Consider the following 23,701-nt stretch of genomic DNA (forward strand, 5'->3'; position numbering starts at 1 on the left):
TGTATGCAATTTCTTGGGGAATTTGCCCCAAATTCCCCATCCTGGATCCGCCATTGCTCTAGTAATGTTTTAAAAGTAAAAACTTACCTCTACCAAACGTCTAAACCTATTATATGACGTCATTACGCATGCGCACCACTAATAATGGTGAACCTGGCAATTGTGTAAATTGGATGCGGGCGGTGGACCAGAAACCAGACTACCAATTGGAGTGGCCTAAGACAAAGGGCCACCACAACACTTCACAATATCAGGTAAGAGACCATTTCTACCTGCTGCCCTTTAAATCCTCGACAAAGCAGCCAATACTTCATCTCCAGTAGCTATAGGTGGATTGCTCATCTCATCTCTTTAATACTGCCAACAACACACATACACATTAACTGCCACTAACATCTATTTGTTGCGTGGGTATTGCGACCCAAAATTAATGAAGAGTAATTAGGGTATTTACCTTGGATTTCACCGTTACCTCATCTTTTGAACGGAAAGTTCTCGAAGAAATGAGATCACATCAGTATTAAATGTACCCGCGAAGTTTGAAACTTTGTTTAATACAGTATCGAGAGTAAACTACATCGGAGTTAACGCGACAGAAGTCGAGTAGTACCTAACTGAATAACATGATGATACAAGAAAACGGAGATTCTGATGTCAGCGTACACCCCGCTTCTAGGTAAGTTTGTCTGCACAGTCTACACAACATTTGTTTTGTCCCTTTGACATGACGTATTGGTAAAAAAAAAGCTTGTGGCTAGCATTTTAAACGTAATGCATGGCAGGGTTTAATTATCAATGCAATCAATCAATCAATTCTTTGTCGGTTTAAAGGCAGAGCTCTCAACCTGTCAGTTACCTTAGAGTGATGATTGAGTTTAAAATGAGTGAGAAATAAGTATGCAGGAGTGAGACATGCTGGTGAGCATCCAACAGTGTGCAAAACATACTTAGTTAAGGGGTCTGATGGCCATGAACCCTGGGAAAATTTTGAAAAATGGACTATACAGATTTGAGAGCAGCTTAAAATATTATTATTAATGTTAAGTGATAAAGCAGTAAAAACAACTCACTTGCATCAAGAGTTCATAATATATATACTAAGGAGAGTATCCTACTCTCATATACCCCTGTAGAAGGGCGTATCGTGAAGTTATGACGTAGCGACAAGATGTTGTGGTTTCTGACGTACGAGCAGCCGTAAAAGTGCAAGTATCATTAGCACCATTTCACACTCGCGACGCTCAGAATAGCCATATTCGCGAATGGCCTAGCAAGAAACACCTACTAAGCGGTCTTAACCCATGAGGGAACGATTGTAGTTCGGTGAGAAACGCTTAGAGCTGGGGATGATTTGGTTGCTAGCGACGCTGTTAGGCATGCGCTCAATCGATACCATGTTCAACTAATGACATCATTAATTATACAAAGAAAAATGGGCGAACTCAGAAGTGCTACGTCATAACTTCACGATACGCCCTTCTACAGGGGTATATGAGAGTAGGATACTCTCCTTAGTATATATATATATTATGAACTCTTGCTTGCATGGTACAACTATACTATTTAGCTACAGTATGTAACATAGTCTATAGAGTTATTGTTTGCTACTGTGAACTTTATTGTATTCAACACACAAAGAAAACACCATAGCAGTGCACAAAGGCCACTGTGAAAGGGGAGTAACTTGTAGCTAACCAGATATTACAGAAATGCAATTAATTTACAAGTAAACAACCACTGTGAATAATATTGGGTGGTGACTGGTTATGCTATTCATTATAGGAAGCCTTAGAGATAAAAATTAAATTTGCTGCTCCATATGAACAGCATCACAGTGCAGCTGCACTGCATGTGATACAAGCGAGCCGGCACCGTTCACTACGAAATCTCAAGTACAAAAGTATACGGCTCGTTGTCGCGGGGGTGCAAAGATTGTAAGCTAATAGAGACTAATGATTATAAAGCTAGACAGTCTGTTTCTGAAAAATGCATGAGATGTTTGCAAAACTATGCGTGAGTTGCAAAGTCAAGAGTGAGATTGGAGTCAAATGTGTGTGTCTCACACACAATGCGTGTGTCTCACACACAATGCGTGAGAGTTGAGAGCTCTGTAAAGGTGTTTATGTAATCTGTAAATAGCGAGGTAAGAGAGAGAGAACCATCATAAGTAATAAGATGATACATACAATACATTATTAGTCCTCGGTCTCGTGCGACCACAGTCAGATCAAGCAAAATGAGATCTTGTGGGCACGGCAAGGTGTGTACATGTAAAAAACAAAAACAAAAGGACTAACAACAACAGCAACAACAATAATTACAAGGCAAAATTAAGTTAAGTGCTCGGTTGACCAGTCACTACAATTCCTGGCCAAGAAAATCTTTTGCGAACATTACATACATTGACAAGCAGCATTGTCGAGGATCTGTTGGATGGAAGATTTGGTGGTTACAGAAAGTTGTACAAAGTCAATGAAGTTCTTTATGTTCTGAATGGAAGAAGGTAGGTAGTGACCTAGCACACTAATTTCAATAGTTTCATGGATCTGTATGTGATCATCCGCAAGCAGTTGATGATACTCCGCCTTGTTTTGTTTTCTGGACCTAGCAGATTGAATGTTGCATGTGTTCTGAGTCTAGAGGGCAGGTTAGTTCAAGTGTAAAGCAACAGAGGGTTTATATACGACGATATCTGGCCTGTATGGTGTGATTAGTAAGGTAGATGGAATAGTAGCTTGAGGTGCTTCACTAGCTCGTAAACCCTGAAGGTCAGCAAAAACATGGATAGATGGATTGTCACTAAACATTTCTTTGAGTTTAGAGGCCAGAAGGTGAAGAACTTGATCATGACAGTATGTATGTCTCTGTTGCGGTAAGGCAACAGGACAGCCACCTAGGATGTGAGCTGTGGTAGGACGAGTTGAGTTCAGATTGAACATACCAACATCTTAAGTTAACTGCAGTTGGTAAGGTATCTGAAGCAGCCCGCAAAAGAAATGACAACTGTCCAGGATGAAAACCAGACATCAGCCGGTTCCATGTCTTGCACGATTCCTCTAACTTAGCAGAATCTCTAAACTTACATTGAACTGAAAGTGTCTGCAGATGGGTATCACATTGGGACTTAATGTTGTTACAAAATAAACGCTTAGCTTTAATATACAAAGATCGAGCAGTTGGGATTGAAGATAGTTGCTCACGAGCAGACAACAGTAAAGAGTAGTCATCATCTTGTATTTGTAAAGAGACTCTCGCAAGCTGCAGTTGTAATCCTAGTTCTTGAAGACGATGGTCAGAAGAAGCACTGACACAAGCTAGTAAACTGAGCTTGGCTTCTCGGGAAACGTGTGTAATACTAGGACAGCAAACACCAGGATAATACAGTATTACTCTAGTTTCACTGCGAGGAGGTTCAACCACTTCTTAAGATAACAAGTGGCAGTTGATTCCATCTGTGAAATTGTCCCATTTGACACTGCATCAACATAATTATATAGTGACAGCCAGTGGCGCTATGGGCAAGGGCAATTCCCTTTAATCTTGATTAATGAAGTTATGCCTAAAGGTCATTCTACATGTATGTCCTCTAGTAGGGTGGATATTCCTGATTATTTCCGTTTAGCAATTTTGATCCTGATCATGCTGAACAAACTGTTGGTAGCTATGAGAGGAATTTGTATCAGTTATGTCTCCAACAAACTTGTATCTACAGAAGTCTATTTTTCTGGGTTTCGATTCATTGAGTCATTATGGATTAAAATAACTTTGTGTGGATCGAATAGTATTCTTGTTGGTTGTGTGTATCGCAGTCCATCTTCTGACTTTGAAAAATAGTACTAATTCTTTAAGTCAACTACAGTAAGGCAAGCTGTTAAATCTACATCCTCATATCTCATTTGTGGTGACTTTAACTATAGTAATATTGATTGGGAAAATATATATGATTTGACCTCTAACAATTCTACTGTTCAACTATTTGTTGATACGGTGCAAGACTTATTCATGTTTCAGCACATTTCAGAGCCAACCAGGTATAGAGGGGAAGAAACTCCTAACCTCCTCGACCTAGTGTTTACAGATGACAAAAAAAAAATATGGTTGACAATCTTACCTATCTCCCAGGGTTGGGGAATAGTGACCATTTGTGACTGGATTTTGGAAAAACGATCCAAATCGCACATTAGAAGTTTCGAGATAAACGGTTTTAAAGAATTCAAGCCAGCATAACTCTCCAAGGATAGCAAGCACACATGAAATTTACACTAAAGATGCATCAATCTGTTACCTTTCAGACCACTTCCAGTACTTGTAGCTGCTCGTAGAGTTTCCTGCCAAATAAGATAGAAAATGTGAGCAGTTGGACGAGCGAAGTAGTATCACGAGTGCTCACAAAGGGGTGGGGGGCTAGGGCTAGACCTCAAAATGGAGGCAGACCACGATTGTAGTCCAGAGATGAGATTACAGGGCTGTGCTGGCTCCTTAGTGGCTGATATGTAGCAAAATCAACAGAAAAACATCTGGCCAACATTACCAGACTGTCCACCAGTAAACCACTGATTCTTGCTAAGCCAGGTCCTTCACAAGGTCTAAAACCGCCATTCAAGCTCTATATACCACCCAGAAAAGACATCTGTTGAAACCAGCCTTGGGTAGTTTGAGTGGTGCTGAGTGTCAAAACTACTAGTACAATAGTGTAGCTATCCACTGGAGGTGTTAGTTTAATTTTGCCTGATGTGCGATTTGGATCGGTTGTGTAAAATCTGATCACATTTGTGCATTTCCTTTGATCTTATCCCTCCTTCATGTCAAGTAGTTGAGTCAGATGATTTACCTAGATATAATGTATATGGTGCTGATTTTGATAATATGAGGTTACTCCTCAGCGCTGTTAATTGGGAAGCTGACATGACAAACTTGTCTGTTAATGATTGTTGGGATTATTTTTCTACAACTTTTGATAGAGAGCATGCATGCCCCTTGCTAAGCGCAAGAATATCTGCATGACTAAATAAGCTATGAAAATGACGAACAAAAAGGAGGAATTATACTGAGACTAAATCTCCTGATGTTTTGTCTGCTTTTAAGCATGCTAGAAATTCTATGCGATCTCTCACCAGACAATTGAGGAGTGATTTTGAGAAAACCTTGCTGGTAGCATCAAAACTAACTCTAAATGTTTCTGGAAATATGTTAATTCCCGCATACAAGCCAGATTTTCCATCAAAGATTTAATGACATCAGATGGTTGTGTAGTGGAATTGGACAAAGGCAAAGCTAATGTGTTTAACAAGTTGTTTTTTTCAAGTGTTTTTACTATTGAAGATAATAGTTCAATGCCTGAGTTTAGCATAAACGTTGACCCCCCCATTCTGAATGATGTTCCAATCACAACTGAGGTCATATGCAAAACTAAGTAATTTAAACCCAAACAAAACTGCTGGTCCAGATAATTGGCCACCTAAAGTCCTCAAGGAAATGGCAGATCAGCTGTGTATTCCAGTGACCATCTTATTTAATAAGTCTTTAAGTACATCTGCTTTACCAGCTTCATGGAAAAGAGGGCATGTCATTCCCATTTATGAGAAAGGATACCGTCATTTAGTTGACAACTATATATCGTCCTATAACCTTGACCTCGATTATTGGCAAGTCACTAGAGCCTATTATTAAAGATCATATCCTTAACCATTTTATGAATAATAATTTATTTACATCTTACCAACACGGCTTTATGCCAGGAAAGTCTTGTGTCACCCAATTACTTTATGTTATGGAACATTGGACGAAGTCTCTAGACCTTGGAAAACCAGTTGATGTGATCTACTTTGATTTTCAAAAAGCTTTCGACTTGCTAGCTGCTATTAACACTTCAAACTTGCGGTATTAGAGGCAGTCTCTTGAAATGAATTGAATTGGCTGGTCGTAAGCAGAAGGTGATTATGAGAAATGAAGAATCTGACTGGTGTGACGTAATTAGTGGTGTCCCACAGGGATCAGTTCTAGGACGTTAAAAGTCTAATATTTCTTTTTGCTGATGACACTAAATTGTTTTGCAGTATTGTAAGTGAATTAGATATTGCTCAACTTCAAGCTGATATCGATAATTTTTTTGAATGGTCAAAGTCCTGGTTATTGAATATTAATAACAGCACATGTAAATGTATGAGAATTGGGTTAAGGTCTTGTATGTTTTCAACCAGAGTAATCAACGACTGGAATAGTTTACCAGATTATATTCATTTAAGAAGCTTTTAGATAGTGCTGAGTGATAGTAGAAAATTCACTATCATGATAGATATTGGAGTATTATTCACGATACAATAATATCATAATAATTACACTTTGCAGTCAAGTTCCAAGTATTCAATGCATAAATAAACATGCTAAGCATAATTAACACCATCATTTGCTTGGTTTTCTTGTAAGCTCATCAATTAGGTAATTAATTGTGTGGGTGGCAATATTTCTACAATTTTTGTTACAGCCTTGCAGCCAAACTTTTCCATATAAAGAAGCCAAGTAGTTATAAAACAGCTAAGCCAGTTTCTCAAGCAGCAATTTTAGTGTAATTCTAGACCCTTAGCAAAGCGATTGACTAATTGCGTGGGCAGCCAATAAATATACACAGCTTGTTATAGCCTTGCAACCAAACATTTCACGAATAAGTAAGCCTAAAGAGTTACAAAACAGTTGGTAACAATGTTTCTAGTAATCTTACAGCAATATTGTGATAGTAAGCTGTAATTATCGTATCGCAATAATGACTTTTTGATCGCGAGCATCGAACTATCAATACTATCGCTCAGCATTACTTTAGATGAACATTGGATTGATTATCATTATTTTTATATGTATGTGAACAGGATTCATAGGCTGTGCTTTTTTCCTGATTATTCTAATATACTCTGTTGCCCATGGACGGATTATATCTCAATGCTATCTGTTTACAGCTATCTGTTTACAGCTACCTCCTTTCAATTGGTATACATCATTGCGTAGATTCTGTTGTTTTAGTTCTGTAGGTGTACGTAGGTATAGGCAAAACCCTTTTAAACAGAACATCTTGGCTTAGAGTTACAGTGTGGTGGATGGGGACGTGTGCCATTAGGGCTGGTAAATTAATTTTTTTTTAATTCCAGCCCTAATGGCACTCCCATCCTCCCTGATCTCTAGCTAGAAGTTAAACCTAATTTAATTTATAAAAGACAAAAAGCAGCTAAACCTACAGAGCCTACACAGACCTACAAAAACACCGCATGGACCGCTAGCATACACACAGCAAAACCCCCCGGACAGGGGCCAGTAAATAAATAAATATACACGAGAGTGGTCTCTAATCATTATCTTTTTTAGTCTCGCGTGGCTATAGACCCCAGCTACCTTGGACCCTACTCTCCATGCGGCACTTATTGATTGAAGATTATGCACCTATCAACTGTCAAGCCCCACCCCAACCCCCAGGGGTCCTACTGGGGATTGACATTTACATCTTGCCCCACCCTTGAGGCTTTTGACGGGAGCAGTTTGCTGAACCAAAAATTATTTTAATAGGTAAATCAAATCCCCTATAGAAACCCCTCTCTTGAGGTGGGGACATAGTGGGGTTTTGACAAGCTTCTTACTGTAGTTTCAGTACTTGGGAATTTGATACTAGACTTTGTTAACCCTTCCCAGGGGTAGGGCATGACATTGATAAGTGCATTATAAGCACCTAAAGGGTCTGATATAGTTCGAATATCAAAGTTGTTCTGATACCCTGAGCTTTTTCAGGGTGATAATGAAACACCTGGTTGACTTTCATCAAGACGTGTCATATTATTGGGAGTTGGTGGCTTACTGTCAACAGAGTAAGGAATTTGCTAACTTCCCGCAACATGATGTGGAGTATGCATGGTGGAGTTTCTCACTTATTTCTCACACTTCTCAATTGTTTTCTCACTTATTTCCCAAATATTTCTCACTTGTTTTCTCGATTGTTTTTCAGTTGCCTTCCCAGTTATTTCTCAGTTACGCTTCCCATTTCTCAGTTGCCATCTCATATTTCCCATTTCTCAGTTACCTTCTCAATTATTTCTCAGTTGCTTCTCAACTGGATGGCATGCAGTAAATGCTGGACTAATGGCTGTGGTGGACTGTGTAGTTCTTTTATACAAAGTTATAACAACATGGTGCTGTACTGTCAAATAACCACTCAGCAGGGTGGAGGCTAGTGAAACTTGGTTTAAAGTAACAGTGAACTCGAGCTTGAGAGGAGGATGTTGATCAAGTCACCCAAGGAAGATAGCAATCACGGTTAGCTCTGAAATTAGTATACGTACGTGTTTCAAAGACTCGGTTAATTAGAAGGGAATTACTTTTCAACCAATGAATCATGAAGGAACCTTGGCTATTATATCTGGAAGGTATAGTTCAATGGTATACAAGATAAGATGAATATTGTAACTCTGAACTGCTAGCTTAGCTAGGCCATGCCTATTGAATCTTATGTTGCACACGCCTGACCAACTGTCTTTTATGACCCGAAATACTAATGAGTCATGTGATACAGGATGGCCTCTAACAGGATCACGTATGTCTAGATGGCATCATGGCTTCAATTAGTCTGATACCACCAGCCTATTTGCAAAACTTAAGGGTCTGGAGAAATACAGGTCCCATATCATTTCAATGGAATGCAATTAGGCAGCATACGTATCAGCTGGTTATGTCAGATGATTACCCTTCAATTCAAACAAAAACATTGTGTTGCCAAGGTGACATCATTGGCATGCATTAATTGGCTAGTACAGAATTTCAGTGCTAGAAATGATACAGGATTTGTATTTCACCAGACCCTTATCGAAGGGGCGGACTAGGTTTAAATCTTAGTTGTGTAACTTTCAAAGTGCAATTGGGAGTATGTCTAATCCAAGTACAGCTGCCACAAGTTTGAAGCACATTAGTCTTGCCAAGCACCTTCCCAGAGGGAGACCCAACTGAATGGCTCAAGCGATATGAAATCTGCTGCAGTGCAAATGACTGAAACGATGAGATGAAAGCAAAGAAGCTACCGACCTTGCTGGAGGGACCACGGAACTTACGAGCTGGTGAAGAAAAATATCCTAGAGAGATCGGGACCAAGGTGGTTTGTGTTGATGGGTAACTATGGGGTATTAGACAACAAAGTGGTTGAGGTAATGATTGACTCAGGGTCTCCAGTTTCGTTAGTGAGAGAGAACCTTGTACTACCTAACCATGAACTAGCTAGCCCCCCAGAGGGATTAAAGTCAGCAGTTGAACCTATTTCAGTTTTGGGAAAAGTCACAACAAGCATACAGCTAGGAAGTGTATGAAAGCAGACCACCTGTTTTATTGTAATCAGGTCACTGATCACACCATGTAGACTTTATGCAGAAGCATGGCTTATTGTTAAACCTGTTACCATACACAATAGCCTCAATTGTCCACCTGAAATGGAGCCGCTGCTTGAAGAAACTCAGGCAGTTAAGATGAAAATATTATCAGTTTCATCCATATCACAGTCATAGGCGTAGCTAAGGGTGGGCATGGGTGGGCATTTGCATAACCATCACAGTTCCTTGCCCAACCATCACAAACTTTTGCCCAACCATCACAAGTAGCTTAAAATTCACATGAGGATTCACAGTAGCACACAAAACAATCCTACTTTAATAGTGTAAAGTGAAAACGTGTACCTCATTTGTTGAACCATGATTTCAAACAAGGGATTGGTGGAGGGTGTATCATGTGATCCACTAGGTGGAAAGTCCCTATAATTACACTTCATGTAGTCACACGTGCCACACTCCTCAGCGCGGTTTAAATTCGAAATTTAAAATGGAGTTGAAGAGTAGCACTGTATCTCTAAGTCACAGTGCTAGCGATAAGTGTCAGTAGGATTCAGTGTGGATGGTGCTGGCAGCAAAAGATTTCGTTTCAGTGGACTTGTCAAGTGTATTTTTTGATAAGGATAGTGCTGTATAGTTTACTGCTGATGAAAGGTAACAGGAAAATGTGCTCTTCTAGATAACAATAATGGCATATGCAGATGGAGGTTGCTGGAGCTGGGAATGGAGAAAAGGTCAAGTCATTATAAAGTGTAACGTGCACAATTTGTACAGATTAACTGAGTTGTGGTTTACCCGAGGGTTTACCAGATTCATGTAAAATGTACATTAGCTGCTATAATTCTGGGAAGAAGCTTTCTTACATGCTTGTAAATTAGCTTTACGCCCCAGCTGGGTTCTGCTAATAATAATGTTGATGTTTGTGATAAGACCCATTACAGTTCATAAATTAGCACCCGCGGCCTTCAATTGGAGCAATTTGGCGTTTACTTGAAAAAGCATTATGTGTTGCTGTGGTGGTTGGTCTGTAAGCTTTACTTTTCGACAATCGTTGGTGGATGCCTGCCCTACAAGTTTAATAGAATAGCATATAGCTAGTAAATGTTTGCATGCATGCAAGCAGCATTTGTTTACACTATAGCACAGGTAGCTGTAGGCCTTATGTGCATACACTTTTCATATTTTTCTTTGATAATGTCTCACATGAAAATGAGTGTGTTTCTTGTGTGTGTAGTTAAGTTGATGTTATGCCCAACCATTAACTATTGGCTGGCTACGCCCCCGATCACAGTCACCTGAAGAAGCCATAGATAACTATGATGTTCCTATTTTTGATGTTGCAATCTCATACCAAGGTTGCAGAACATTTCATTCCTACCAGGCTACCACGGGTAACCCTGTTAAAACACCTCCTAGGAGAATACCAGGAAACTATATCATACAACAACAAATTACAATAGGAATAATTGAGCCTAGCTCTAGCCCATGGATGTCCCCTGCTGTGTTTGTTTGGGGAAAGAATGGGGAGATACATTTGTGTGTTGATTATCAGGAGCTGAACAAAATGCACTGTTAAAGACGCTTATCTACTACCTAGGCCCGATGAAGTCCAAGACCACTTGATGGGTTGTACTGTTTTCTCTACCCTCGACCTCAGGAGTTGATATTGGCAGTTACCTGTCCACAGCAAGGATCAACCAAAAACAGTGTTTTGTCCTGTACCCAGGTTTTCAGTTTCGCAGAATTCCCTTTGGCCTTTCTGAGGCCCCTTCATCATTTCAGGGGCTTATCAATTCTATCATGTGGTGACTTATCATTTGTTACATGCTACTTATTTAGATGACTTGCTGGTTTATTCTGCTGATCTACGTGAACACTTACAAGGGGTTAATCTAGGGGGTGGGGGGTACAGGCCCCCCTGGGTTAGCTATTGCCCTCCCTAGGTTTATACTAAAAGCCGTGAGAAATGGAAAGGTTAAATTGATCCCAAAGTTGTATAATCGAATGGTCAATATTCAATGGCATCATTGAGTATATTTACACCTAAATTTTCAAAAGTTTTCCTGGGGGAACATGCTCCCAGACCCCCCTAGAATCCAATTTCTGAAAGCGGCTTAGGGTTGAACCCTGCTAGTCTAGACAGTTTATTTCAGCATATGTCCAGTGCTGACCTTACCTTTCGTGGCCCACATTGGCTTGTCATCTGTTACTTACCTGGGCCACAATCTTTCAAGAACAAAAATGTCCCCCAGTCCCGAGAAGGTTTCCACAATTCACTACACCATCTGAGACAAGCATTCTTTGGGGCTTGCATGTTGTTATATTCATAAATTTGCTGACATTGTAGCCCCATTGTATCACCTAACTAACAAGGAGACCCTTTTGTGTGAGACAAGCCTTGTAAATTAACTTTTATACCACGTAAAGATGCCTTACCGCGTGTCCCAATTCTGAAATATTCAGATTTTTCTGCAGCTGCTAAACTATTTCAGTTATACACCAACAGGTATTGGTGCTGTACTTGAACAAAGCGACCATGTTGTAGCATACACTAGTGGAGCTCTCTCAACTTCAGACCAACACTATAGTGTAATCCAAAAAGAGTGCTTAGCTGTTGTTCATACCATTAAACAATTTCAACACTATTTATTAGGTAAGCAGTTCTCTATCATTACTGATCATGCTTCATTGCAACACAGAAAATAGAAGGCCTACTTGCCAGATGGGCACTGGCCATTCAGGAATGATTTTACTATTACATATCACAAAGGGCAACACAATGGCAATGCTGATGCACTCTCTAGAAAAGCACACACTGCCACAACCACACAGTTTCATCTATTCATAGATAAATTACACCAGCAGCAACCTACCGATCCTAACTACCTATCATCCATAAAATTTATGAGGTGCTAAACAGAGAGGATTATAACGGTCGGTCAACGGACATTTACCAAGCATACAAGGCATTTGTCCTAGCAGACAAATTTAAGTCGGACAATGATTGTTCGATCACGTGACAACTTACCTCACACTTATATAGAAGTTATAACCAAACCTAGCTACAGCAGTAGCATTATAACAGTAATATATACCTAGTAAGTTATCTAGCCATTGTAGTTAACTATAGTCTATAAAATACTAGTGTTCTGCGATACAGTGCATTTTGTGTATCACATATCACCATCAATAAACTGTTCGATACAATACTGTATCATGATACTATAACAAAGTGGTCATGGCTAGTTATAACTGGCATATTAGCTAATAGTTGTAACAATATCCAATTTATCTGTACCTTAAAGAGCCAACACTGATTCTACATTCACTGTGTGTGCAAATTTCTTTATTCAGTGAATGCTGATAAACTACAGCATTATACTGATGTGACAAATAGCTAGTGTGTTCTGATATGATTTTTGGTATGGAAACAGAGTTGCTGTTAAAAAGCACATCTCTACCTGGATACCTACCTCTATTACACCACCCAGACAATTAGCTACCACAAACATTTTAACACATGCTCCCACAAAGACTTGTCCAGATTACTCCGCATTTTGATGAGTTACCAAGATGGCTAGTATATACAGCAGATTTGTTTACTGCTTAGTGGTGCAGTTCTTTATACTTAACGTGTAACAGCTACTGTTTTTAGAAGACCCGGGTAAGAATATTTTTAGCCATAACAGCAGCACTTATACACACGTATTTGTATGGCTTCTTGTAACATTCCATTTTCTAGCACAGGTAAATAGAGAGGTTTTCTATTTGAGTATCTAGATCACTGTTACAGTAATATTAATATAGCAATCACTGACTGTTCTGCTAGAAAACTTCGATATATAGATATTTTCTAAGTACAGTATCGTATTGTGATACTTATTTGCTGTATTGATATATTGCCGTATCGATATGTATTGTAGATCCCTATACAATATACAGCCGAATTCTTTGGACTGAAGCAGGTACGGACAGGAACAGAAAGTGGAATGGAAATTACCAATAGAAAATAGCTAATAAAAGCTCATTATCTAACTAAATGTCACCAAAATATCCTTCTTTGCACTGTTTGAATGGTAGTGGGATTATTCCACAAAACAATTGAAATACTCTAATAGAGCAGTCAAACAATTTTATTGCCACAATCAGCAACTGAACTAATGCTGGTAACTAATTAACTAACTACAAAGGTAAAAAGTTTACAAAGCATATTTATAAGACAGTGATTCAGCTACAGAGCTTTAGAATGCTGCACCCACAGCCTCAGGAAGACTGAGAAGTTACATGCTGTTGTTATTTGACGGGCTGGCAAAATCACATTGCCAGGCTGTATGCCTATATCTGGATTGCTTATATATGCCTATGCCTATATATGCCTGTTTGCCTGAATGGATCATTGTGCATGTCCATGACCTATTTTTGATTTCGTTTTCGGATGGAAACAGCCCAAACCAGGCCATTTTTTCTTGCCAAAATTCCATTATGCTTGAGAAGCCATACAAGATTGCATTCAAAGTTACATTTTTTTGGTGTACACTGCTTGTGACTAATAGAATCTGTCTTTATTAAACTCAGTATAGGCCAAGAAGCTTAATCTGGGCTGATGACTTTGTTGCAAGGTAGTTTTTTCGCTCCGTGATTATTGTACGTGAGTGGGTTATCCAGATTAAGGCGGCGTTGAAGTAATTATGTGAAGCCATACAATTCCCATTAAGCAAGTGCCTGTTTTCACCCACGTGCTTAATTGAAAATTTTTAAAGTGCCAATAACTTTTGTTCTAATAGAGCGAATTCTACAGGAATTTGTATCTAAACCTAAGACCATCTACATTACCAGACTAAATTCTGCAAAATAGATTGATTTCTTTACAAGGATACACACCGCATAAATTACAGCCTTCTCCGTCTTATTTCTCTACAATGGAGCAATGCAGCGCCCAACTGTTTGACTTACAAACATTTCTTACTTTGTAGAACAATGTGACAGAGTCCTTTTGTATATAAAAGTATAAACAGTTTGAGAAAATACATTTTTGCGGCTTCCGCATAGGGTAAAAACAAAGATCTCGAAAAATCTCTCTGTAGCCTTGTAGAGACACGCTTTCCCAATGCCTATACCAAATTTTGATGGCCTATGGCACGTAATTTTGAAGATATTAGCTGGATAATGAGACTAGTTGGCTGGCAAGGGTGCACTCCGTATAGCACTAATCACAAGACATCAGCGTGCTTCGTTTTGACAAACTGAAGCCTTCTAGACGTGAATATCATTACTTATATCAACAGCAGTAGCCCAGAGGTCTGATGGAATTAGTTCTTTCCAGTACTACGATCAGGTTTGAAATGGTTTACAGTTTTCTGGTTTGTTCATGCATGACCACCAACATCCTGTTCAATTAACCTTGTAAGGCTTCATATAATTACTTAAACACCACCTTAAATACTCTAATAGAGCAGTCATGTAGATACCCTAACAATGCTGTCAAGAGTATAACAACAATTCTTGCACTGAATTTGACAGCTATAAAAGGCACCAGTAATGTAAATTGTAGCTCATATTGGGAGACTCTCAGTCTGTATGCACAATGCAATTTGATCTTTGTACTGAAACATTGACGGCATTACTATGCAGAATGCAAAATTACACTATTCACCACAGTCTTCATTATCAATCAAAGAAATCCATGTAAATTTGTACACATGATGTAGTCAATAGTGTGAGAAGATATTGCTGAGGAGATGATATGTTCCAATAACTTGCAGCAAATACTAGTCAATGACATAGGTCTATAGTTCGATGGATTAGTACGCAGGCCTTTCTTGTATACTGGTGTTACATATGCCCTCTTCCAGTCTGAAGGGAGTTCACCCTGATGTATAATGCAGTCAAGTTTATAACAACAATCCTTGCACTGAATTTGACAGCTATTAAAGGCACCAGTAATGTAAATTCTAGCTCATGTTAGGAGACTCTCAGTCTGTATGCACATTGCAATTTGATCAGTTTCATGTGTGTACTGAAATGTTGACGGTGTTACTATGCAGAATACATAATTACACTATTCACACAGTCTTCTTCATAATCCAAACTAGATGAATAAACAATTGGAAATTTTAAAATGGGAATAGGGATCGCTGAAAAAAGCCACGAATCAAGAAGGGATCACTGGGGTGGTAATTTAAACCACAAATCCCTATTTTGACTCTAAATGACAGAGCATGTAACTAAAGATTTATGACAGAGAGTCAAAATAGGGATTTGTGGTTTACATTACCACCCCAGCGATCCCTTCTTGTTTCGTGGCTTTTTTCAGCGATCCCTATTCTCATTTTAAAATTTATTCATCTACATATATATCACCCAGCTCTACTTCCAGATAAGAAGTCATATGATGGGAGTATGCATGTAGCACTGGTATGCTTGTCAAGCCAAGAGGAGTCCCCATGACTGCTCATATTGTCCTTTCTCTCCTCATTGGATCCATCAACCTACACATACTGCAGCTACCACATACCCATCATGTGACTTTTATCCAGAGGTTGCAGGTACAAATTCCCGCATCTTATGCGACCGGATTTGACAAAACCAGGCTTTCACACACATCCAGATTTGTACATGCGATTTTGAAAGGCCATAACTTGATGTAGGAGTATGCCATCAGTTTGAAACTTTGCCCTCTTATTTTATAATGCTATGGAAGAATTGTGTAAAACTTTTAGGCCAATAGTATACCAAGTGCTCAAGTCACAGTTGCTTAAAGTTAAAGCATTGGATGTGTGTGGAAGCCTGGTTTTGTCAAATCTGGTCACATATGCAGGTGCTGTCAGTTAATTAGAATATTTTTTGTTAACCTGTTTATGTTTATTTAATGGATAAATTTTTTAAATGTTTGTGGTTTCAAGGGAGTACCTAACTTTCAGTGTTGATGACTTAGCTAGTCTATAACCTAATCTATGACAGCTATAGTCCATCAATTACTAGGTTTTCAATGCAGGTCCCTGGTAGTAAAACATTCTTGACTGCTCTATTAAAGTATTTTAATGCAGGTGACTTCTCTATTAAAGTGTTTCAGTCATTTTAGAGGAATGATCCAACAATACTACAAAGAAGCATTGTGCTGTACAATCCAACCTGTATCTATGATGACCTTTATCAGGCATTTTCCGTTGGTCAGAATTATAGTGCTGAGCAATATGACAATATTTTAGTCAAACCACGTTATCTGTTTCTGATACTGTCCATTATTTTGACTACCGCAAATACCATGGATTCTAAAACACAAATCTTAAAATAATAAGCAAGTATACTTGCAATGGATATGCTTTCAACACAATTCTACCGTTATTGAAAACAGGGGCGGTAGAACAGGCCAAAGAGTGAGGGGGCCAGGCCAGCTGTAAGTTGAAGACCAAAAAAAAAAAAAGGTCACTACCTGCTGACAATAGCTGCTCTCCACCAATTATATCTCCTTATTTATAACTACACATACGTAAGCTTGCTACACTACTTTTCTGAATACTGCGACTGCACTATTAGAGTATACAGATCCTGACTGTTCTATTAGAGTATCTCAATCTTTTCTTGCAAACAGTCTCCACCGTCTATGATTGAAAATAATTAGAATCTAACTCTAGAACTACAGATCATCAACAAATGCACACCAATAAGTTAGTCATACTGCAATATCAAGTTGATACAGGTTTTTGCAATTGAATTCGTCGGTTTTGCAATTGAATTCGTCCCGTTTGCAATTGAATTTGTCGGTTTTGCAATTGAATTCGTTGGTTTTGCAGTTGAATTAGTCGGTTTTGCAATAGAATTCGTCGCGTTTGCATTACAATTCGTCATAAACAAAACGGCTCCAAGAAACCAACCGTTCATTAAGAGATGAATTATTTATGCCATGGAGAGTTACACTTGAGACACTAGAAGGTAATTGAAGCTGGTAGTACGTGAAGTTGATAGCTGTCTGACAAGTTAATTAGCTTGTTCGTGAGTGACCACACCCATCGCAAATGGCGTAGTAGAGTTTGGAATGTTGCTGGATAGGCTGTAGAGGAAGAATTATTGCCTTATAAAGAGTTGTATACTACTGTAGTTGTACTTGAACAAGTTCTTGTAGCAGTGCTACATCATGTTTTCGTGTTTGCTCCAGCTGCCATTCTTGTTACAGACGAATTTAACTGCAAAACCGACGAATTCTATTGCAAAACCGACAAATTCTATTGCAAAACCGACGAATTCAATTGCAAATGGGACAAATTCAGTTGCAAAACTGACGAATTCAATTGCAAACGGGATGAATTCAATTGCAAAAGCGACGAACTCAATTGCAAACAGGACAAATTCAATTGCAAATTCGCCGAATTCAATTGCAAAAACCTGTAATACCGTATTGTTTATGAAATATCAAAACCGCTTATATAGCACTACCTGCATAACTGTATTGTATTTACCCAAGTTCCCAATTATCCACATACCTGTACTATATGACTGATACACTACAGTTATGTAGTTACTTGGTACTGGATGGAAAATATAGTATGTGCCAGAACTTTGATTTTCCCATGCATAATCGTATTTATACCTGTAGGTCAAGCTGTAATGGTGATATATCAGCTACTAAAGTGTTTAAAGAATCATATGCAACTCTGGTTAAGTCACTACCTATGGATGACTGTATATTTACAGCTGAGTTGTACACACAAGGTCTTCTCACTACAAACTTGAAGGAGCGTTTGAAGTCACTGAAGACTACACCAGACAAGGCAACAGATTTTCTAGATAATATGCATAGGAATAGTACTGATTTTAAGTCCCTGTTTGATAAGCTTCTCACAGTAATGGGGAATAGTGAATATGGCAGTATGAAGGAATTATGCAAAATTATTAGAGACAAACTGAACAAGAATGAAGACAACATCAGAGGTAATTGAACTGTATTATGTGTATGTTTCCTTAAGCTGGAAATACTTAAATATTAGCACTGGTATCTCCAGTCTACTATGTTTACTGTATTACTAGTAGATGCTAAAAGCATTGTGGGGCAACTTGATCTAGAAGACTTGCTAGATACACATGAGCACATGGTAGCTAGAGTAGTTAACACTTGAATTGGGAGCCATTTAGTATAAAACTTCATTAAAAGTTGGAGTGTGTTGACTCCTTGGACAGCAACAGATAGCTCATAATGTTTTGTATCGGGGAAAGTACCTAGTAACTCTCAGTATTCTGCATACAAAATCATTGTGGCAAGTTCACTTTTGATCAAATAACACCTAGCTACATCTCTAATAGTGATAGAGAACTGTTGATTGGTGTTGATAAAGTCAAGCATTTATTCTGCAGTCTGAGTGTTTTTGCTGAATGTATTCTAGTTAGATACTCTTCCCCATACAAACATTACGCATCTTTCCCTTCTTACTATATAGTACGTAATTGAAGTGTAGATTCCCATTCTTCGCTGGTCATTGCAGCATGCCTAGCTGTCACTCTTTGCATATCATGTCATTATAAAATAAAGTGTCAATAATTGTTTATTATGTACTGAACCTTGTTTATGAGCCTGTCATGCTCTTCTCCTTAATCTCCTCTCTTTTCATATCAATCCTTGTGTCTTCAGGAAATTTTGTACTTGCAACGTGCATACTATTTCAACTGCCAGGTGTGGGGCTTTCTGGTTTCTTCAGGATTTTTTGTGCACGCGACATACCAATGGCGGATCCAGGATGGGGCATTTGGGGCAAATGCCCCCCTTCAAGAAATTGCATACAAGATTGAGATACTCTAATAGAGCAGTCAATTACTCTAATAAAGCAGTCACAATGTTCATGAGGCAGTGTAGCTACCTATGAAGCTATAAATAGGATTTTATTTTACATAACATACATGATATATTTGGTAAAGGATAACTAGCTATTATTGTTGTGACTTTTTTTTTTTTTTTTTTGCTCTTCAACTTTTTTCAGCAAGGTGCCCCCTTCTTTCCAAACTCTGGATCCGCCCCTGCATACGTACCATGCTCAACTGAAAATACTGTAGTTTGACCCAATGTACTTAAGAATCAGCACCATTTTACATGTCCTATACTCCATATTTTTGCAGATGGTGAGCCTCCTGCCAAGAAAAAGACCACTCTACGTGATGTTACTATCTCAAAGTTACAGACCAGATACTGCAAACAACTGCCCACAACCAGAAATGTTTGGTTAACCAATCCTGTATCCCAGTATGTGTGTTTGGCTCTGGTGCACAAAGATACTGCCACTTCACAAGATCAGAATCTAGCTGAGACTACTAAATTAACAACTGAAGGTGAAGTAGATAAGATACTTGAGAGAAGAAAACCACTGAAGGATCTGAAAGAAATCTTCTATTGTGAAAATGACTTTTGTCCACAAGTGATTTTAATAACAGGAGCTGCTGGTGAGTACTGACATGTACATGTATAGACAAAATTATACCTTATGAATGGAAACAAGGCTTATGTCTTTTAATAAGCCATATTCCAAATTTTGATGTATCATATAAATAAAATATATTGCATGTTCACTTGGAGCTTATGAGCCACACATGAAAGACAGCAAAGCAGGATGGAACTTTGTTATGTTGCTATCCTAAGCATTATGCAATACAATGAATCCTCATTTATCGGCCACCTCTTTAATAAGAGTACCTCATTACAAGTACACAAAAATTTAGGAATTTTCAAGGAGAGTAGGGACAAGAATATATAATGAGAAGGGAGAGTGTCGAACTGCACTATAGCCTGTGAAAATGAACCTGTAAAGTAACCCACATACCTTTGTTTCTTCTCGTAAACCTGACTGCTGTTGATTGCTCAGATTTTAACACCTTAAACGTTTTGTCAGGTGGTCCGCATGGGAATCGCAATGGTTGAAATTCTGCCTAGAGTGAGGTCAAGATTTCATTCGATATTCATCATGGTCGAGATTCCATCATGATCTCCATCCCCTGCCTTGCCTCAAATGAAAAGTGACACATCAATCATGATGAAAGCTCAATGTTTGCTTTCCAAGTGTCTTTTTCTTTGTACAGCAAGTTCCTCTGCGTGATGTGCCATACTTTTCTCGAGTACACTGTTCTTTCACTCAGTACTCACGTATACAAAATGCACCAACTGTACTTATAATTAGTCACCAATCAACATAAATCACAGAGTTGTTTGAACGATATGCCATAGGGCTTTAGGGGCTCATTTTTCACAGTGTATAGACACTCTCCCTCCCCATTATATACTCTTGGTAGGGACCATAGCATATCGATAAAAGTACTGAAACAAGCTGGAGTAGTGCACGATATTAAATCACAGTAAAACAATAAGAAGTGTTATATCCCTACTGTGCTCAAGATACCATAATGGAAATGCACAGTAAGGACATAACACTTCTTATTGTTTTACTGTGATTGAATATTGTGCACTATACTCCAGCTTGTTTCAGTACCTTTTATCGATGTGCTATGGTCCCTACTTTAGTTGAAAATTCCAAAGTTTTTTGTGTACTTGTTTGTTAACTTTTTGTAAAATAAAGTTGTTATGACTGGTGAACCCATGCATACCACATCAAAAGAAAGAAATGGCACCATGCACCCCGCTATCAATTATTGGCTGAAAAGTGAAGTATCCATTACACTTCGTTGTCAGCTATGTTCAACCCATTAACAGCATTACAAATCAAGAACTGTTCAAAAAGCACCTCTGCAATCAAAGTAGCCAATATGAAAAATATGGAAGATTTCCATTACGAAGGGAATGTGCTACCGCTAAATCGACACCTTTTCGCTGTCAGCAAAGATAAATGGGACACAAAGGAGGCCCATGAAGAATGCATTGTATGTACGTACTGGTGTGTGCCAAAAGACACATGTCCAGCTGAAGCGACGTTGAACAGTGAAATAAATCAAGCCCATAGCCTTAGCCGTTACCGAGCTATGCTTGTCTGAAGGCATCAGTCAGTCAGTCAGTTACTCAGTCAGTCAGTAGAAAACTCTGTTTAATAATATAATTTTTAAATTCCATAGCAACTTGTTAAAAGCGTTCCAGGTCAATCTGAAGACTTGCTTGGGCTTAGTTTTACCTAACCAATACTGCTTCATCATCGTCAGAGAAAAGTGAGGCTGGTTTTTGGGCGATGTCTATGCCCACACCTTAGTGATCACTACTAAGTGAAAGTTTGGTTCTTTGAGATTTGGAAACAATTTGCTAATGCAAGACATGCATGATCAATTAGCTCAATACAATGCCATGCATATAACTTTTAAAAAGTACAAGACAGTTAACATAGCTATAATGGCTTAGGCCAAGCAGTGTAAGTAGAGCAGCAGGCCTGACAACCAATAGTGATAGCTTTAATTAAGAGCGTTTACTTATTAGTGATATATATCGGTGTAGCAGGATTGGTTTTACAATGGAAGTATATAGTAGCGAATCACAGATGTAGGGGCCTGGCCAGCCCCCCAGCTACAGACACATTCACATTTTGATCTTTGGAATGGATGGCTACACTGTATAATGATCTCAGCTAGCTAGCCCATTGAAACCTGCTCAATGCAGATACTGACAATAATAATGAACTGGTGGTGTATTACAAAATTCCTATTATCAACTGAAGCTACAGTACCTGCACATATGTATCAGTGTATCAATTGTATCAATACAACCTTCATTTCCCTCATATGACTGCTTTTAGTATAAAATATTGCATGCAAATGATATATTTGTTAGTTGTACTGATAATCAGCAGTAATGGCCAATAATTAGTTGTTTTCAGGGCCAGCGAACCACTTTTTCTACTTGAATTTATGTAGAAGATCAAGATACTCTAATAGAATAGTCATTATGATACTCTAATAGAGCATTCAGTATAGAATATGTCCACTGTTCTAATTACACTACTTGGTCTAAGGCATTATAACATCTATTTACATTTTATGTTCAAAAGTTTCAGTGACTCATATGCATGGCATTGCACTGGGCTAATTGGTCATGCATTAGCAAGTACAATTAAAATTGCTTCCATATCTCAATGAACTAAACTTCCACTTTCAGAATTTTTGTGTCATGAAAGTAAAATTAGCTACTAGATATGAAATTGAATTAATTAAGTAATTAATTAATTAGTATGGTAGCACAAAATTACCAGGATATATCTTTGATGATAACATATATGGTTATCAAACATGGTTCGGGGCTGCCTAGGTCCAGTCATGGATTTTTTTTCTCCTTTCTCCACCTTTTCAAACACACTTTCTGTAACAACTTTAAACAGGCTGTAGGACCAGGTGTCCTACAGACCTTCAGCACTTGTGCTGTAAAGCCTTAATAAATAAAATTTAAAAAATACATGGACTGAAGTATAGGGATTAAATGTCTATAGTCCGTTCGCATTCACCTGAGCCCTTGTTTCTTCTTAATAACTCCTGTTATGTTTCTTGTTAATAACTCTTGTTAGGTGGGTCAACTACAAACATTTAGTAGTGCTGTGAAGCCCTTTAAATGCCGGGACTGTTAATTAAAAAGCCTTTGATATGTGCAAGAACAAGTGGGTTATGAGGCTTTAAAAATATCTCATACATTTAGTATGGACAATTTAGGCACACAAGCATGTTTACAAAATAAAAACATGTTTGTTCCGGTACAAAACAATTGGGAGTGAACACATGTTCAATTTTTTGATATTACTGTTTTTGGTGGGGGCTCAAGGTGAATGCATATGGACTATATTAGTATATCTGCAGGTATAGGTAATCTCTTGTTTTGCTTTTTCTTTGCTATTCCCTTTTTTCACTACTTTTTTATTTTTTCATCTTTGATCCAACTTAAATTTTTTTCCTTTACGTACTTGTTGAGATAATTACAGCATACACAATATACTGTCTGGCTTTACATGTTATTTAGGTATTGGCAAGACTACCCTTGCTGAAGAAATATGTATTAAGTGGGCCAAAGAAAACTTTTTAGCCGAAAAATTTGACTTGGTGATTTTAATTCCATTAAGAGCAACTCAACAAAAATCACTTGAAAGTGTTATGACAGAGCACATTGGAGGAGATGAAGCCTACCAGGAACTGAAGTCATCAGTAGGTAGACAGTGCCTTATAATCTTGGAGGGCCTAGATGAGATGCCAGCTTTATGTCTTCAGAATGATCCCTTTTTTATAAGTTTGGTAAAGGAAGGCACTACTCTTGAGGAAGCCACTGTGATGATCACATCAAGGTCACATGTCTGTGGAAAGGTTATTGCCCACAAAAGAATAGAGATAGTTGGGTTTGGAGAAAAAGAAATCAAAACTTTCATATAAAAATCATTTCCAAATGACCCTCCTACTGTTGA

The 23,701-nt window shown here is 38.4% G+C and overlaps 1 protein-coding gene across 1 annotated transcript; it reads left to right on the forward strand.

Moving 5' to 3' along the window:
* The first annotated feature begins 472 nt into the window (after nucleotides 1-472).
* On the forward strand, nucleotides 473-23,674 carry LOC136254411 (NACHT, LRR and PYD domains-containing protein 1a allele 5-like). The gene is made up of 4 exons (XM_066047103.1): nucleotides 473-676; nucleotides 17,941-18,275; nucleotides 19,452-19,772; nucleotides 23,266-23,674. Exons 1-4 carry the CDS (start codon nucleotides 624-626, stop codon nucleotides 23,667-23,669), a joined length of 1,113 nt encoding a protein of 370 aa, XP_065903175.1. The 5' UTR covers nucleotides 473-623; the 3' UTR covers nucleotides 23,670-23,674.
* Nucleotides 23,675-23,701: the final 27 nt, after the last annotated feature.

Source organism: Dysidea avara, chromosome 4, assembly GCF_963678975.1.
Source record: "Dysidea avara chromosome 4, odDysAvar1.4, whole genome shotgun sequence".
NCBI lineage: Eukaryota > Metazoa > Porifera > Demospongiae > Dictyoceratida > Dysideidae > Dysidea > Dysidea avara.